Source organism: Bubalus bubalis, chromosome 11 (genome assembly GCF_019923935.1).
Source record: "Bubalus bubalis isolate 160015118507 breed Murrah chromosome 11, NDDB_SH_1, whole genome shotgun sequence".
NCBI lineage: Eukaryota > Metazoa > Chordata > Mammalia > Artiodactyla > Bovidae > Bubalus > Bubalus bubalis.
The window spans coordinates 75,076,234-75,086,324 of NC_059167.1; the positions used below are offsets into that span (position 1 = coordinate 75,076,234).

The window sequence follows — 10,091 nt, forward strand, 5'->3', positions numbered from 1 at the left end:
CTCACTTCTTTGCTGCTAGATGGGGTGAGATGCTGCAAAGGAGAAAGGAGGTGGGGGCGGCCTCAGATTTGATGGATCCAGATGGCATTCCAGCCTCTGAACCTGGTGCCAAGGGTCCTGTGATTACTTTATTCCTCCCTCATCAGAAGCCTGGACCTGGTGTTGGGAGAGCTTCTCTGGACATCCTGCCATGATCTGTCTCCCTTAGAAGTCCCTAGATGGAAAACTGCTTCTTTTTAACCTATCAGATTTTGGGGATAGAGCTCTATTTCCTTAACCTATTTCCAAAATGGTGCCTAGACATACCACCTTCTATAGGAGGGGGCTATTCTTGTTCCTTGAAAAGAAGCTGGACAGAAGGGACTTGTATGTCCCCAATTCACTGTATGGCAGAAACTCTGGAGTGGCAGGTCTGAGCTGCAGTAGAACGGCTGGGTCCTGACACAGCTCTCTGCCCCGACCATGGGGGCATCAACCTTAGTATGATTATTAAATATAAAGTGGTGGTCAGCTATTCTTTAATGAGGACAGAACAAGAGGGAACAGGCTGAAAAGAGGTTCAGGAGGAGGCCTGTTACAGGCTGTGACAACAAGAGGGAAGATACCAGATCCACATGATCCATTCATCTGCAAGTGAGGACTAATCGGCTCTGGCCAAGAGATCTGGCCTTGGGAACCCTTGGGGGTCTTCCCAGGGCAGCCAGCAACCACTCCTTCCTTTCCTCCCCAGCTAATGATACCATCAATGTGACTGAGCTTCGTTTTCTTTTTTTAAATAGATATAGATATATATTTATATATAAAATAGTTTCTTACAAAATAAAACCAAATAAACGAAAAATGAAAACCAACTTAAAAAAAAAAAATCAACGACAATAATGAAAAGTCAAGCAGGACAGAGGTGGGCTTGAGGCCCAGGGGGTGGCCCCTGAGTCTGTGCTGCCCTGAGTCTGTGAGCGGGTGCGAGCTGGCGGGGCGGGGGTCGAGGTGCTCAGTCGCCCTTCTGCTTGGGGGCTTGCACAGTCCCGTTGGCCAGAGCGGTGGTGCTGCCTGGGGAGGAGGCAGGTGGTGTCTGGGAGGGGCGCAGGTAGGTGCTGAAGAGCTTCCCGTGGAGTGGGTGGTGGAGGGAAAAGTCCTGGAACTCACCTGGAGGGGAAAGGAAAGACCTGAGGAGGAGAGGAAGAGGTCCCTGTCTCTACTCGCTGCCTCAAAGCCAAAGTACTGTCCCCTACCTCCCTGGCTGTATTCTCCCGGCCTCGCCCTGAGGATGTCCTGATCCCCCCCCCAAAGGCGGCCACCAGCCCTGTGCTGCTGACGCCCCAACTGCCCGCACGGGGCCTGCAGGGGATGACTCACAGAGGGAGAGGCCCTGGCGGGCCCCTGCCTGGCACAGCTCAGCATGCAGAGTCCTGGCAGCGGGGCGCGGCGAGCCAAGCAGCAGGTGCAGGATGGTGCTGAAGCCGTCTTTGTACAGCAGGCGGCCGGGCCCCTTGGCCTGCTCCTCGGCCTGCTCCTCTGGCTCCTCAGCAAAGAGCTGGGAGGAAAAGGGAGGCAGGTCAAGCTCTTTCCTTGGGACATCACCCTGCATGTGTCTGACAGGCTCCTCCTTTTTTTGGAATTATAATGGTCACAGCTGCATCCTTCTACCTGTTCCCAGTGAGGCCTCAGCAGAGATGCTGGGGCTCTGCGGTTCAGACAGTTTGGCACTGGGGTGGACACCAAGCACCTACTAGCCAGAAGCTCCTGGGAACAGCTCACCGTGGGTGGGTTGAGCACAGGCACTTCGGGGCCGACCCCCACAACTTCCTGATACCTCAAAGGCCAGGCGAGTCAGCTCCTCCAGGCTCCTGCCCCCACTCAGAGCTGCCAATGCAAGGGCCACGTCTCGGAAGTCCACCAAACCATCGGCATCCTGGGGGGTGGGAGAGAAACCAGGCAATGTAGGGACCAACCCCGTACCCGCCCTCCTGCTCCAGACCTCGGCTTCCCACTCTTCTCAGCAGGCATGGGGATGACCCCTGTCCTGGGTCTGCTTCCCTCAGAACTGTGGGCCCTAAACTCTCCAGGATCCCTAACAGTTCTCTTGGGGAACGGGTGTGCTCATACTATACCTCTTCAAGTCACCTGGTGACAAAACTCTCCAGGTGGATGAATGATGGAATCCCTCAGGTATGTTTAAGTTACCATCATTTCTGATATACAATCAGGGCATTTCTGACCCCAAGCTGGAAAAACTGGTTCTCTTCTGACTCGGCCTATGTGGGAGAACTGGTCCAGCAAACTAATAAAAGGGGGCCACTGGCAAAATGTCTTACCAAGGGAAAAAAAAAAAAAACCTGAGGATGCCTGCTGTGCTATGTCTATGGGGGACCAGGGCACCTGGGTTTTGGCTCTGCTCAGCTACAGGCTATGATGGGAAGCTCCTTTCAGGGACAGTCTGCCCCAGTCTAAGGAATCAGCACATGTGGGTCACTCCATCACTTCAGAGGATGTTGAGAAGTATGGTCTGCATCTTAGATCAAAAAGAACTCCTTAGGACCACTGGGGGTTGTTCATAAACATTACGAATCATCTGAGGTTATTATAATTCAACAGGACAACCGGGCTAAGTCCCAGGAAATATATGGCTCATCAAGATTCTTGAGAAAGTTCAGGAATCCTCCAGAGAAGCCCTGAGACATTGAAAAATAATCTGCCCATGTATTACATACACTTTTGGGTCTTAAACCCTCAACTGTCTAACCTGTCCAGTGTGGTCTCCTCCATATGACACCTTCCCCACCCAGCGCTCACAAGGTCATGTGATCCCCATCTCCAGCATGCCTCAGAAATTTATGGATCTCACTGACCATTATTTCTCCATCATTTTTTCCCACAATGACTAAAACACTGCTCCTCAGTGTATAAAAAAAACAAATCTCCCAGGGGACCTCAGAAGATGTCTGTCTACCAACAGCTATTAGAGCATCCAGCCTACACTCCAGACTGGCCATCCACACAGCCCCTGGGATACTGTACTTAAAATCTTGAGCATCCCAGTCCCTTTACCTGCTGGAAGTAGCTAAAGGCACCAGCCACCGTCTGGGAGTCAGAGAGCTGTAGCTGCTTGGCAAACTCTTCCTGACTGATCCTTCGACTCCGGCCTGGCTCTGTCCCAGCGTCTACACAGTCAGGGGACAGCCTACAAGGGAATTGTCATCGAAGGACTGAAGGTGCAGCACTGACTCAGTTTTCTTTTGGAAACACCACCCACCAGCACTTTGGCCCCAGCCCCAAGAATCCTCCCAGCACAGGTACGTCTGGTATTTTTCTAAGAGGTACTCTGACTCATAGTCCCTGGAAAGCCATTCCTACCTTTGTCATTGGGGTTATTACGTATCTTTTTTTCCTCCTTCCTTTTAGTCCATTATCTTTCAAAAACTTCTTCTCATTGTCCTACTTTTTTTTTTTTCTTTCTTAGGACTTTTCTTCCTCCTACCCATTCTCCCTTTTCTCTTCTCCTTTTCCTCTTACCCATAACCTCATCTCCAAGGTCACTTACCCAGCCTTCCGAAGCACTCTGCCCAGTTCCCAGAGCTGTGGCTCCAAGGCCACCTTCAGCCGGCCCACCACAATCACAGGCAAGCTCTCTACAAACTCGCACTCGGTGGCTGGAATGCCCAGGGCCCTACAGGATGAAGAGGGATGGAACGCAAGGGGATTGAGTTAGAAGACACATCTGAGGGTTCATTACTGATTCTGGCCTGCTGACCAGGGAGAGGCGATCAGGCCCCTTTCACTCTCCCATCCCTCACACATCAGCAATCAATAGCCCTTCCTCCTGACCAACAGCCTCCCCCACTACAGTTCTGCCTCAAAGCCTCACTCAGCTCTCCTCCCCTTCCTGTGGTTCCTCTGCCCTGTGTATCTGCTTTTAGGAAACACCCCGTGGGACACTCACTGTGCCATAACCCTCTGGACATTGTTGGCATAGAGGGTGGGGTCCCTGCTCTCCTCCGGGCTGGGGCGGTATACAGGTAGGAACTGAAACACACAGACACAGGCTTCTCATCAGAACTTCCAAGTTAGGGGTGACCACTCCCACCCTCTTTCCCTAAAGATCCCCAGCTCAGCCAATGGCTGCTCTCCTACCCCACCCCTGGGAGTCATACCTCCACATCCACGATGCTGCAGGGCTGAGAGGCTGTGAGCCAGAGGACTTTGAGTCTAAGAGAAAAGAGACTTCAGATGCTCACCAATCTCTAACTACGGGCACCCCCAGCCCAAGGATGGGAGTGGCATAGTTCTGCCCACTGATATAAAAAATCAGCTAGTAGCTGTAGAGTCAGCTGGATGAGTATGTAGCTGGGAGATGGAAGGGCCAGAAAGGTGGTAGGTGGGATAAGGGAGTGCTGTAGGGCCCTGCCAGAGAAAGAAATACAGGTGAGGGGTTTGAGGACCCATGAGAAGGAGCAAGCCTGGTGCTGTGGATAACTGAGGAAGAAAAGGTTGCAAAGTGGGTCAAAAGGCACCATAAGCACAGCAGGAATGATTAGCAGGGAGAGCTGAGGGCACTTTCTGATAACATCTCAGGAGATCAGGACAAAACAAAGGGATGTGGGCATCCCCTTCTCTAGAGTTCTCTCAGTTCCAGGGATGAACAAGGGCGATTCACCTTGTCTGGAGGGTAGAAGACGGGGGCCATGAATTCTGGTGGTCCCTACTCCCCACTCTCACCCCCAGGAATACCACTACTCACACTCCAGGGCCCCTCCAAGCCCAGCTGGTAGTGTCCTGTGGGAGAAGCAGAGGTGAGAGGAGAAAGGCATTACTTTTCTTCCCTGAACTGACTAATCCTCTCTGAGCAGAGGCCTGCGCCCGGATCAAGCCCCACCTCCACACACATATTTCGTTGTGGCACCACTAGCAGTTTTCACGGACTCCCATTCAGGGTGGACTTGTGCCCTCCCTCCCCCAGACGACGACTTACCAGACTGTTGGGGTAGCGGATGAGGACAGGCTGCACGGGCACCCCCGCGATGAAGGCTCCTAAATCCCATTTCCACCCCCACCCCCAAGGCAGAGGTTAGTGCATGGAGGCAGCTGGAGGGCATGGAGTACAGGGGTCTGGATCAGCTCCACAAGGAAATCTGGCCGGGCTCCATTTCATTTATAATTTCCTCTGCCTCCTGGAGACTTTCCAGTGTCAGCTAGGAGGTTCTCTATCTCCCTCCCTCCCCCACCCCGCCACTTTTCTTGGGTTATTCCAGAGTCCCGCTCCATATATGGGGCTCCTTTCCTACAGCCCTCCCATCTACTGCTGCTTTATTCACCTGGTTTGAATTTCAGCAAAGCCTTCTTGTTGGAACAGGTGCCCTCAGGAAAGAATAGTACCTGGGCGGCGGGGAGGAATCAAGGGACCAGAATGAGGTGGGTGGAAGGGGAGAAGAGGCAAGAGAAGCCTCTTTAGGAGCACATAAAATAGGAGGAAGTCCTCCGACCTTGGACCCACCTGAGGCCACTTGCCTCCGGAGGTAGCTCGCCTCCGGACCTCTTCCACCACTCTGCGCCGAGAGGCGGGGTCATGCCTGGACACCAGGATGGCTTGGTTGAAGCGAAGAAGGGCTGGGATAAAGACAGAATACAAGGGGTCACCTGGTTCTTCCCGAGGGGCACTAACACCAGAGCTCCCTGCTCCCTTCTAAGCACAGAGCTCAGAATCTAAAAGGCTGCTTCACAAATAGTATTAATTTGCATTTCATTTGCCAGTATCAGTCGATATGGCTTCTAACTTCTCCCTTCTCCACCTGGGACCAGTTCTCTCCAGAGTCTCTGACTCCTGTCTTTTTTTTCCCAGAGTAGCCATCTCTCCCCTTCACTCCTCTTAATTTCTCACCTCCAATGACGGGAACAGAAAGGTTCTCAGCTCGAGACACAACCTTGGGCAGGTCACAGGGCAGCAGAACAATGGGGTCAAAGAAAGTAGAGTGAGGGGCGGCAACCAGGACAGGCGCTTGAAGGCGAGAGGCCCGCTGGCCCCGAACTCGAATCCGGAGGAAACCCAGCAGGAAAAAGAGCAGGCGGCTGAGGCCCAGCACCCCATGATGGCACACAGTCCTGCAGGGCAAAGCTGGGCATCAGTGGAGGCAGCTATCATGACCTTCACTCATCCCCAAGCTCAGACACCCAGGAAAGCAGGTGCCCTTCTTTTGCCCTCTGTTACCTGGCCAAGAGGCTAGTCTCTGGTTAGTCCGGGACATATCCAGGTGCATCGTTTAGAGTTAAGGTCCTGGGTACCAGGGCTTGAGCTTGGCTGATTCATCTCACCTACCCAGGCTGGGTAGGAGAATTTCAGAACCCTCCCTCATCCTCTTCTCAAAGAGGGAGCAGAATGGATAGCAGGGAAGAGAAAGGAGAAACTGGGTCTCTGGGGGCTGATCCCCCACTTACTTCCTCCATCCGGTAATTGGCTCCTGAAGCTGCTCCTCAGTAAGACCAGCTACTTGCAGCCAGGCAAAGGGCCAGAGGAGAAAGAGGACGATAAAGGCCAGAAGCACTCGGATGGGGGCCAGCAGTGCCCCCAGGAGGCAGAACTGCAGAGGGTGGGAGAGAAGGCCATTTCAGGGCTGTGAGATGCTCCTTACAGGCTTCCCTCCCCAACAAGGATGGACCCAGGAGCAGAGGGCCATCACCCCACCCCTGTGGATCAGAAGACAAGTAGTGTGGGAACAGGAGATGGGATTGGAGCCCAAGGTGGGATGAAGATACCAATAAGGGAAAGAGGATAAAAGATTAATAGGATCAGTGGCCTCACTTTCATGTCTTTCAGTTGGTCCCCACCACACCTACAAAATTAAAAGGCTGTTAAGAGGATTCATGGATAACCAGTGTGAAAGCGCCCAGCACTGTGTCTGGTGTAGAGTAGGCTAGAGATAGTTCCTCCTCCCCCCCCCCACCCTCTTCCATAAATAGATTCCACGTCCAGCAGAAACCAGGTGCATAGTCCTTTTCATTGTGGGCCTGGAAGGTAGAAGCCAGAAAACAGAGAGGTCCACTTTTCAGACCCAGGCCAGTCTCTAGTTCTGCCCAGCAGCACGCCCCCAGTTCTAGGAACTGGGGGGAGAAAAAGAGTTCGGTCTTAGTCCACACGGCAGGGGTTGCCAGGGTGACTTCAGGGGCTGCCCTGGGGAACGTGCAGGTAAACAAACCGAGTTCCAGGAGCCGACCTCAGGGGAGATGAAGGCAAAAGAAACCTTGGACACTCCCTTCTCGCACCATTCCGCAGCTCCCCCAGGCCCTTGCGGCCCTCCACTTCCTGTAGCCAACCCCCTTCTTTACTTCCCTCCCCGCCCCCACCATGAGGTGCTGCAATGCGCGTTGAGGAGAGGGTACTGCAAAGTGGGGTTGCTGAAAGGGCACAGGGGGTGCAGGCTCCGGGCCCAGCAAGCTCTTCCATGTCAGAGCCTCGGAGAAGCACTCAGCACGCCTCTGCCCCCACCCCCGCTCTTCGTAGCCTCCAACTCCATTCTAGCCCATCTGCATCCGCAGGATGTAATCCGCAGTCTCCAGGGTTCTCCATCTCCTTGGGTCCCCTGCAGTCCTCCAGGCTCACCTAGTCAATTCTCACACACCTTCAGCTTGCCTATCGCCCAAGCCCGCGTCTTCCTCAGGACTCCTTGACCACCCCCGCCGCCCCCACCACGTGCGCACCCCGGACTCCCCGCCCGGCTAGCCTCTCACCAACCTCCTTCCTGGATCTCCATCCCCATCTGCGTCAAGGCTCTAAAAGGCCTTTTTCTATCCGCGCGAGTCCTCCGGGCGCCCCCCGCCCACACCTTACCTTAACCCTCTGGAGGCGGGAGAGATGTAACTCGTGCACGAAAGGGTTGGGGGGCGCTGGGGGTCCGGGGGTAGGGTCGAGGGGGGCCCAGTCCCCCGGACTTCCCTGGCTCATAGCGGCGGGAGAAGGTGGGAGGGCGGGCGCCCCGGCCCGGCCCCGGGCCCCTCTTTGCAGAGCAGCGGCTGCGCCTGTAGCGGCGGTGGCGCTCTGGCCGCGGCCCCGCCTGGTGCGGGGCGCCGAGGGGCGGGGAGCAGGCGGCGCGGCCTGGCCCGCGTTGTCAGGGAGCCGGCCGAGGGGCGGGGCTTTCAGCGCCCGGGTGCTCCTGCTCCTCTGCGACCGCAGCCGCGTCCGCAGCCCCTCGGGCCATTGTTACGAGGCTGCGGGTCACGGGAGCGCGATGTCCGTCTGGCCCTTCGGGAGTTCCTCTGGGAAGACTCGGCCTCCGCCTCCCCGCAGGCCTCCGGCTCGGAGCGGGTTTAGGGCCGCGGGGAGCGAGCGAAGCGGAGAACGCCCTACGACCCCGCCTGGGCGTGGAGGTCACCCTGCAAGCGCAGATAGGGTGGGGCCCTCCGGCGGATGTGCATGGAAGGGTGGGCGCTCAGTGTGCGGAGGCCCGCAGCTCCCGGGCGACGCGGGCCCGAGCTGTCCCGGCGGGCTCCCGGGCCCCATCCATCTCTTGGAGGCAGACCACCTCTCCTTCCTGGTCGTGTCGACGCCATCGCGCGTGAACTTGAGCGCTTGCGCCCTCTGGCGACCGCCTTATGTCTCACAGCTCGGCGTCCGCGTACTACCTGGGTTGGGCAGGGCTGCCTGACGGTTTTAAGGACTCCTTGAGCCATGCAGACTAGGGTCACAAACTTACAAGAGCCCAACTAGACCTGGCTAGTGACGGGCAGTGAGAACCTGGAAAGCTGGGATATGTGTCTCTTTTTCCTGTCTTTCTATTTCTCTCTTTTCCTCTTTCCACTGCTTGAGAGAACAAAGGAATACATACCCTTCATTCCCAAACTCAAACTATCCTGGAAAACTCATAAACCGTTGGCGTCAGGTTGGGGTGAGATCAGGGAATTGGGTAGACTTTGAGATCCACACCCAGTGACAATCAGAAAGATAATTCTTGTGACAAAAAGGAAATAAAAGCCTCATTGCTTTTGGAAAGAATTTGCCTTCAGTTCACCCTGCTTTAGGGCTCTCCTGCATCTTCGTCAGTCACCATATCTTGAGGGTAATGGAAACAATGGCAGGTCAATGGGCTACTGGGTCATTGAGTAATATTAATCTTTTACTGGAAGGGAGACCAGGCAAAAGTCAGGAGTCACTTCTAGCTAGACCCCTTCCCTCCCTTCTTGCCCCATAATCTACCCACTTACATTCCTGCCTCTGTCCTTGTGTCAACTACAAATTGCCAACGGTATTTGCCTCCTGCCTTTGTCGATATTAAATCTTGTGCTGCTGTAGCAGCTGACCTTCAGCACACCCTGAATGGAGTTAAGAGTGGAAAGTTAGGCAGTGTGTGCTCCAGGGAAACTGGTGGAGCAGGTTTTTAGGTAGGTAGATACTTTCAGGAACTTATTTTATGATCCTAATCCTTGCATCTTCTCATATCTAGAAACGCACTAAATCCTTCATAGTGACATCAGCTCCTAGCAGAAAATCTTTTGTAAGTTAGGTGCTTTATTGCATTGAATTCCCCTTTCACCAGAATCACATATAATGACCTCCTCCCTCTGCCTCTTTGGAGCAGTTTCTCAGAGCTATCTGAGGTGCTGTATCCTGGGCTACGGTCCTGATTTTTCCTCAAATAAAACTTAACTCTCAATTCTCATGTTGTGCATGTTTTTGAGTCGCCACTTAGGATTCATGTTGTGCATGTTTTTGAGTTGCCACTTAGGAGAGCAGCCAGCATTCTCAGAGAAATATCCTCAGTTCAGTTCAGTCGCTCAGTCGTGTCCGACTCTGACCCCATGAATTGCAGCACGCCAGGCCTCCCTGTCCATCACCAACTCCCGGAGTTCACTTAAACTCATGTCCATCGAGTCAGTGATGCCATCCAGCCATCTCATCCTCTGTCGTCCCCTTCTCCTCCTGCCCCCAATCCCTCCCAGCATCAGAGTCTTTTCCAATGAGTCAACTCTTCACATGAGGTGGCCAAAGTACTGGAGTTTCAGCTTTAGCATCATTCCTTCCAAAGAACACCCAGGACTGATCTCCTTTAGGATGGACTGGTTGGATCTCCTTGCAGTCCAAGGGACTCTCAAGAGTCTTCTCCAAC

At 54.2% G+C, this 10,091-nt stretch overlaps 1 protein-coding gene across 2 annotated transcripts; it reads right to left on the reverse strand.

The window, feature by feature from the left end:
- Nucleotides 1-498: 498 nt before the first annotated feature.
- LPCAT4 (lysophosphatidylcholine acyltransferase 4) lies at nt 499-8,540 on the reverse strand. 2 transcript variants are annotated; one of them, XM_044925252.1, is made up of 14 exons: nt 7,820-8,540; nt 6,430-6,572; nt 5,876-6,096; nt 5,492-5,604; nt 5,313-5,373; nt 4,970-5,028; nt 4,739-4,773; nt 4,152-4,206; nt 3,941-4,023; nt 3,542-3,667; nt 3,049-3,181; nt 1,814-1,912; nt 1,357-1,534; nt 499-1,146 (listed from the first exon to the last, which is right to left on the reverse strand). In XM_044925252.1, the coding sequence occupies exons 1-14, from the start codon at nt 7,931-7,933 to the stop codon at nt 992-994; spliced, it is 1,575 nt and encodes a 524-aa protein (XP_044781187.1). In that variant the 5' UTR covers nt 7,934-8,540; the 3' UTR covers nt 499-991. The 2 variants fall into 2 exon arrangements, with proteins under 2 accessions (XP_044781187.1, XP_044781188.1); XM_044925253.1 differs by lacking the exon at nt 7,820-8,540 and adding an exon at nt 6,794-7,688.
- Between the last annotated feature and the right edge of the window lie 1,551 nt (nt 8,541-10,091).

Bases quoted from the DNA above. Each gene is read 5' to 3' on its own strand.
- LPCAT4 (XM_044925252.1), bottom strand. From the start codon at position 7,933: ATGAGCCAGGGAAGTCCGGGGGACTGGGCCCCCCTCGACCCTACCCCC. The intron at 6,573-7,819 runs GTAAGGTGTGGG...CACCCTCTGCAG, and splicing joins CCCGCCTCCAGAGGGTTAAG to TTCTGCCTCCTGGGGGCACT. The intron at 5,605-5,875 runs GTGAGAAATTAA...TCTTTATCCCAG, and splicing joins TTCTGTTCCCGTCATTGGAG to CCCTTCTTCGCTTCAACCAA.